The 7,206-nt window shown below is 50.6% G+C and overlaps 1 protein-coding gene across 5 annotated transcripts in view; it reads left to right on the top strand.

The window, feature by feature from the left end:
- PC (pyruvate carboxylase) overlaps positions 1-7,206 on the top strand; it is a 100,460-nt gene that overhangs the window by 2,162 nt on the left and 91,092 nt on the right. The window contains exons 2-3 of one of the 5 annotated variants that reach the window (XM_019808538.2): positions 156-299; positions 4,727-4,764. The exons of 1 other annotated variant lie outside the window; for it this stretch is intronic. In XM_019808538.2, the coding sequence (XP_019664097.1) occupies positions 185-299; positions 4,727-4,764 (153 nt within the window). In that variant the 5' untranslated portion in view covers positions 156-184. Of the gene's footprint in view, positions 1-155; positions 438-4,726; positions 4,765-7,206 lie in introns of those variants that run through there. 3 more of the 5 variants (XM_034644620.1, XM_011235477.3, XM_019808540.2) reach the window with 3 other exon arrangements.

The raw sequence follows: 7,206 nt of genomic DNA, 5'->3' as shown, positions 1-7,206 counted from the left end.
CGCGCGCGCGCGCGCGCGCGCGCGCTCCGGGGACCCTCTCCGGGGACCCACTCCCGGGCCCCCTCACCCGGACCCCGGCTCGCCTCCCCGCTGGGCTTCGTCCGCCCAGCGTCCCTGGCGGCGGCCTTATTCCTGCCCTCGGGCCCATTTTGCAGATGGAGAAACTGACGCACCGAACCCCCAAATGCCTCGGGCGAGGTCCGTGAGGGCTCGAACCCAAGTCTGTCGGAAGAGGGAGCCCAGGCTTTCCCCAGCGTACTGGAAGTTGTTCAGCCCTGAAGAAAGCCGCGGCGTGCAAGGCGAGGGTTTTCCGTGTTCCAAGTGCCTGCACTCCGCCTGCTGTGGGGATTCTCGTAGTAACCTGTCGAGCATTCTTGGTTCCACTTGGTTTCGGAGGCGAAGCAGTGATTCGCCGGCGGCTGCTCAGTGAGGAGGAGGTGGGGCTGGACTCAGCCCGTTATTCTCGGGCTTGAAGCGGTTTACAAAGTGCACTGGCCCAGGGCGGTGAGGAGCAGCGGGCGGTCCTGGAAGTGCCCTCCTGGGCACGGAATCGGGCGCCCTGGCTTTGAGGACCTGCCATGGCAGGTTCTTTCCAGCGGGACTTGTTTTCTGTACTTTTGAGTGAGTTGTTTCACCTCTGGTGAGCTCTTTCCTCATCGCACAAATGCTGGGGTTAGGCCAAGGTTCCTGGCAGATTTGAAACTCTTAAAAAATTGAAACGTTCGTTTTGTGAAAGAGAATAGGCCGGGCTCGTTGTTCCCATTCTGCAGCTGAGAAAGCTGAGGCTCAAGAGGTGCCAGTGTTTGCCAGATCACAATTTTAACTTCCAGTGTCTTGACCAAGAAGCCTTTGCCTTCCCTCCTGCCAACAGCCCTGTTTCCCCATGCCACCCTTCCCCTGACTGTGAGGCAGACACTTCTGGTGGGGGTGGATGTGTTCGGCGTTTGTAGTTACTTTCAGTGACAGCTTTTCTTTTCTTTTCTTTTCTTTCTTTCTTTAATTTAATTTTTTATTTTTTTAAAGATTTTATTTATTTACTCTACAGAGATAGAGACAGCCAGCGAGAGAGGGAACACAAGCAGGGGGAGTGGGAGAGGAAGAAGCAGGCTCATAGCGGAGGAGCCTGATGTGGGGCTCGATCCCATAACGCCGGGATCACGCCCTGAGCCGAAGGCAGACGCTTAACCGCTATGCCACCCAGGCGCCCCCAGTGACAGCTTTTCTGTTTGCCCATTCCTGATCCTAGTTCTGGAACTCTTCATCACATTTTTTCGAACACCTACCATGTTGGGAGCCCTAGACTGGGCATTGAGAGAAGACTTGGGAGGTGAGGTTAATTCCTGCCCTAGGACTGTTGGCAAACTGGGGAGAGAAAAAGAAACAGAATCTAACCATTGAGCCAGCTTGCCACAAATGTTTGTAGAGAGCCCAATGTGGGCGGGGTATGGCCTCTAGGAGGCCTTTAGGAAGTTCAGTAAAGGCCCACAAATCCGGGCAAACCATACAGCAAGGCCCACAAATCCGGGCAAACCACACAGCAAGGCCAGGGAAAGGAGAAAGGGTGGGACTGGGGCAGGCTTTTTGGAGAAGGTGAGTGGTGAGTCTCCTTCAGTTCCACTGGGGCCGGTAGTGAAGAAGCAGTGATTGGGTTTGAGCAGTCTAGGTTTTATTATGGAGGAGAGGCGAGTTTTAAGCAACTAAAACCTGCAAGAGAAAGGCTGAGGAAGGTGGGAGGAGAAGGTGGGGTAAGTAGCACTTCCCAGTTGAGTAGAAGTTTGGTTGGGCACTCTGAAGAGGCCTCTCCAGGAGATGTAACAAGGTGAGGGCACTTGCTAAGGTGCAGAAAAGTCAGAAGTGAGATTGGGTTCCACAGGTGCCACTGGGCTTGGTGGGGCTCTGAGCGCCCAACAGCAGGCCTGAGCTACAGGCTGTGTCTGTGTTCTAGTGAGCAACTTGTGAGCAAGCATCCTGTGTTTCTTAGTGGCTGCCCTGCCCTGCTGGAAGGGGCTTTGTTCACGATAGTTCCTCAATATCTGTTTGTTGAATTGAATTCGGTTGCCAGCCAGAGTTTCCACAGTTTGTCCCAAGGTCCGCTCTGTGCCTTATTTCCTGTTATCTCTCCCAAAGCCTGCTCCAGCCTGATGGACCCTCTCTGTGCCAGTTCCCACTTCAAGATCATCTTGCAGGGTCGTCGGCCCTAGTGGCTGTAGCCTCTTGGACCCCTGCTGCCTTTGATATACCAATACAGGCCACCTGCCCTATTTTTGCCCTGCTCCTTGCTTTCTCCTTGTTTCACTTCTGGCACCCAGTACCCCAGGTGCTATGCCAGGTGCCAGTCCTCCCAACACTGCTCACAGAGGCCCTGGGGCCATGGCAGGGTAGACCTCAGACCCAGGTCATTCCAGGTTGCAGTTCTCTGTGTCCCTCTGCCCCGTGACCTGTTAGTGCTGTTGACAGATGTTTCAGGTGAATTACTGGAAATGGCTCAAATTGGAAACCAGTGAGGAAGGAAGGGCGGAAGTTGGGGAACCAGGAAAGGAGTCCCGTTTGGGAGCCGCGTGGATGACTGTCATAGGGCAGTGAATCTGGGAGGAAGGCCTGGGCAGGCCCCAGACCATGCAGATCTGTCACTAGCACTCTTCCACATGAGCTGGATGCCTCACTTGAGTAGACATTTTCCTTGAGGATTAGGGTGGGCCTTCTCATTGGCTACCTCCCAGCAGCATCTGACCCTCTTCTGAATGGGCCCTGACTCCTCATATCCAGAGAGTGTGCCTGTTCAGGGGCTAGTTTCTTACCAGAGACCTTCTTTGTAGAAGTGGGCCATTTTGCCTGCTTACTCTGAAACCTCATCTGGGCCTGATTGACCATCCCTTGGTCTCTGTCCTTGCTGCTTCCAGTCTCAGTTGTGGACACCTTGCCGAACTGCCGAAGGAGTAGGGCGCTGTAGTGGAGAGTGGGAAATGGTGGAAAGAAGAACAATTTTCTCTTACCTACTGAACGAAAAGATGTGAGGCCATCTATTGGGCTATTTCTTGCATTTGACACCACAGGTACTTGTTTCTACCTCAGCCCTCGTCTGAGACTGCTTGCCATCATCCCAGACTTGCTTTTTAGTGTCATTTCCCCCCCCTGCCCCGCCCACCCCGGTGTTGTTCCTTGGTGACCTTGTTTTCTACAGGACCTTTCCTCTTACCTTGTCCTATCAAAGTGAAATTATTCTTCAAGACTCAGGCTTTCTGCAGTATGAAGTCTTGCCAAGTCTTTTTGGTTGGATGTGGGCTCTCTCATTTAATAATAGTAATGATGATAACTAATCATTTATGGTTATTAACAATAAAAGCCAACCTGTATTGCACTCTTACTGTAACTGTAGGGTGGCAGGGGGCCTTGCTAACCCTACCACATGTATTAACTTACTTGTCATGACAGCAGCCCTACAGGTTAACCCCAGGCTACCAGGCTCGGAGACCCTGCTTGAGTCCCTCTTATGTATTATTCCATTTTCATCCTCTGTTAGCTAACCCTCAACTACTTGCTCTTGGGCTTTTTGGGGACAGAGCCTGTGCCTTCTGGTATGGCTGCCTCATGCAAGGTATGTGCTTGATAAATATTTTATTGAACTGAATGCCCCAAAGATTCATTTCTAGCCTTGACATAATCTGTCAAGGCAACTGATCTTCTTAGAACATGGATTCATCCATTCAGTGGCTTGCTGGTCTGTGTCTCCATTTTGCTCTTTACTGACCAATGTCTAGAGCTGACTGACAGGTGTGACCTTTCAAAAACAAGTGGTCATGGTGTGCCTGGGTGGCTCAGTCAGTTAAGCGTCTGACTTTAGACCAGTTGTGATCTCGGGGGCCTGGGATTGGCCCCTTGTTGGGCTCCATGCTCAGTGGGGAGTCTGCTTCTCCTTTTCCCTCTGTCCCCCCACTCCTGCTTACTGTCTCTCAAATAAATAAAAACAAACTCAAGTGGTATGTAAAACTCCAAAAAATGATGGGCTTCCGTGGGTCTAAACAAGGGCTGTCCTCTCCTATGTGTATGTGTTACCTCTGCAGGAAAAGATCTGAGGAAATAGGGAAATAGGAGACATATCATCTGTCAGGTCACATAAGACAGTTCTTAATTAGTGTCAAGTTGCTTAGTGAGATAGGAACCAGGCTCAGAGAATCCAAAAGGGGAGGTAGCTCTTAAAGGATTAGAGACCGCTGTGGCGAGAAGGTGGGCCTGGGGCTGGATGGAGGTGGGCAGGAAGAGAAAACACTTCAGATAAAACAATAAAAGTTTCTAGAACTTCTTGTTCTTGGGTAGTGGGTGCCAGAAAAGGGTTTTACTTTAATGCTCCTTACTAAGCACGTTGGCTAATGTCTGACAGCATCCTTTGTACCAGGCTTGGTGCCAGTGCTTTGTGTGTGTTACCTCACTGGGAACTCTATGAGCTGGATGCTGTTGTTATTCCCATTTCACAGATGAGGAAGCAGGCTTTGAGTGGTTATGGGAATGGGCAGCTGAGCTGCAAGGGTGGGGCCCAGACAATTGGACAAGAGCCAGGGTGCTCTCAGCCCTGTGCTGTCCGGGTCCCCCCCCACCGCCATCCCAAGTCCCTAAGATGGAAGCAAAGTAACAGTTCTCTGGGTTCTAAATCTGTGTTCTTGCCACTCCTAGGTTCTCTGGGGAATGCCTGGAGAAATGAGGGTAACGCTTCTTTTTTCTTTTACTTTAGATAGCTGCTGCCTTCTGAGAGCTGACAGAACACTGAGGGTAAGTCTGTGCCTGATTCCAGGTTGGTGGGATGCATGTGGGTCCTCTTTTATGAGCAGGTGTGGGTGTTAGCAGTCCTGGCATGTCAGTCATCAAGTTCAGTAAATAAAAAAGGCCAAGCTCTGAGTTTGGTAAATACAAGCAGTCCTTGTCTGTTCCTGATTTCTCTTGGTTTACACAGAAAAGTGACATCTGGCTCTCTGCTGGCCCCAGTTGGTAGCCGGCAGCCTCGGCAGGAGGCCTGACTTCTGGAAGGGTGTTGGCTTGGGAAGCTGGTCAAGGGGAGGGACCTGAGGCTTCTCAGGACCACAAGAAGTCTGTCCAGGGCTGGACAGCCTCTGGGAAGACCCCTTGAGTTAATGGGTAGAACAGGCAGCTGGGCAGTGGGGGACCCAGGGAAGTGTGAAGCTGGATGTGGGAGGTGGCTCTGTCAGCTGGCTGTAAAAACACTTGACCTGTGTTTCCAGACAGGGACACCCAGTCTTGGGGAGTCCCAGTGATAAGGGGGTAAAGGTGAAGTTGGACCTTCTTTGCCCACATAGTGCTCAGGCAGCACTGTCCCATGTAACCAGCTGCTTTTCTCACACTGGTTTCCCCCAATGCACTGATCTGCGTGCATCTCCGCAGCCTAATGCCAAGGCCCTCTGGGCTGGAGGCTACCTGATGACCCAGTCCTATCTCCCACTGCTAGTCCAACACAAACGTCCTAGCCTGGCATGATCCTGGCTCTCTGTCGAGCATTTCTCCTGTATTTCAGACACTGATAACGTTGGTCTTCCCACACCCAGAGGCAGGCCAGTTGCTATCTGGGGGCTTTGTGGCTCAGGGACAGCTTTCCCCAGAGCTCATGTTCTGTGCTCAGAGTGGAGATTCCTTTGTGTTGGGATTTTTCTTGGGTTTCTTCCCATTGTGTGGGGATTTTTCTCAGGTGAGCCTTCGTGACCCAGGAGTCGTTCTGCTCTCTGAGATGTTCCCACAGCCCTCTGTAGTCCTAGGTCTTGGACCAGCAGTGGCCATTTTCTACTCTAGGATTGTGTTTGCTTTGAAAAGCAGGTGGAGTGGGGTGCCTGGCTGGCTCAGTTGGTAGAGATGTGACTCTTGGTATCAGGGTTGTGATTCAAGCCCCATATTGGGCGTGGAGGCTACTTAAAAAAAAAAAAACTCTAATCACATAAAAGTAGGTGTGGAGTAAAGGTACGGATTTTTGATGGACTCTACCCTCCACAAAGTTTCCACTGCCCTGTTCTCTCTGCTTGCTCTCATCTTCCTGTTCTTGGTTGATAGAGCTGAATGTTACTGCTCTTACCTGCATCCCTATGAGGAGAGGTGGAGAGTTGGGTAAAGGCCCAAACCACCTATCTTACTGAGCCAAGAAATTGGGGCCCAGAGAAGGCTGATTAGCAGGATCCAAGATTCTGACCTTCCCCTTGCTTTTTTAAGAGTGCCCTCTTTTCTTGTATGTCTTCCCCCAGATCTGTCAGTAGCAAGGGAAAATTAGTTGCCAAGAAGGGCTGCCTTTTACCATGTCATCTAATTTGTTAAGGCTTGTCTGGCGCTTCTTCCCTAAGTCCCAGCTGAGTCCTCGGAGTTTTCCTTAGTTACTGGAACTAAGACTGCCATAGAAGGTGGCTGCCCTGTCCTCCTCCTCTGTCCTCTCCTTGGTGATCCTGGAGGGAGGGGAATGCAGGCTGTTGTTGTTGTTGTCGTTTCTTAAGTAGTATAGCAGAGGTGTAACTGAGGTTATCCCAGCACCCCCTCATCGCTGCCGTCCTGTAGCTCCTTATCCTTATTTGCCTGCAGGCCAGAGAAGGGGGGGGTCGGATAGCCAAGACTGCTCTAAGTCCGTTTCCACCAGCTGTGTGTGGAATGGGTCCAGACTCCACATGTGGCAGCTCCCCTCCCCACAGACATCCATCCCTGGCTGAGGCCTTAGGGAAAATTCCGTGATCTGTTTGTGCTGAGTCATGCTTAGTCTCCAGGATACACGTGGCACCTTTTGCATGTCTGTCACTGGTCAGCCCGGGGTCTGGGAACAGCTGCAGTTACTCCAAAGTGATACCATGCTGCTAATTTGTTATATTTGCACATCACTGTATGCTTCTCCGAGTGCTTTTACTAATGTGCTGTTTATCAGTATGAAATTTATTAATATGAAATCCTTAATAATAAATGTATTGTTTATTCTGAATTTCTCTCTTGTGGATGAGGAAACTGAAGTTCAGAGAGACTAAGTGACCTGGTGAGTTTCAGGTAACTGGAATGTCCGGGTGAAGTTTTTGATGCAGCACCCCTCTCCTACCCCTGGGCTTTTGTGTAACACAAAGATAATTGGAAAGTTACTTTGATTGAAAAAAAAATTGATTTTCAGTTTCTTAAGATCCCAAACTCAAAATCAACTTCTTCCTTTAAGGGCTAGATGTCTTGTTATTTATTTATTTATTT

This window comes from Ailuropoda melanoleuca, chromosome 16 (assembly GCF_002007445.2).
Source record: "Ailuropoda melanoleuca isolate Jingjing chromosome 16, ASM200744v2, whole genome shotgun sequence".
Classification (NCBI taxonomy): domain Eukaryota; kingdom Metazoa; phylum Chordata; class Mammalia; order Carnivora; family Ursidae; genus Ailuropoda; species Ailuropoda melanoleuca.
This window is presented reverse-complemented; position numbering and strand designations above follow the sequence as displayed.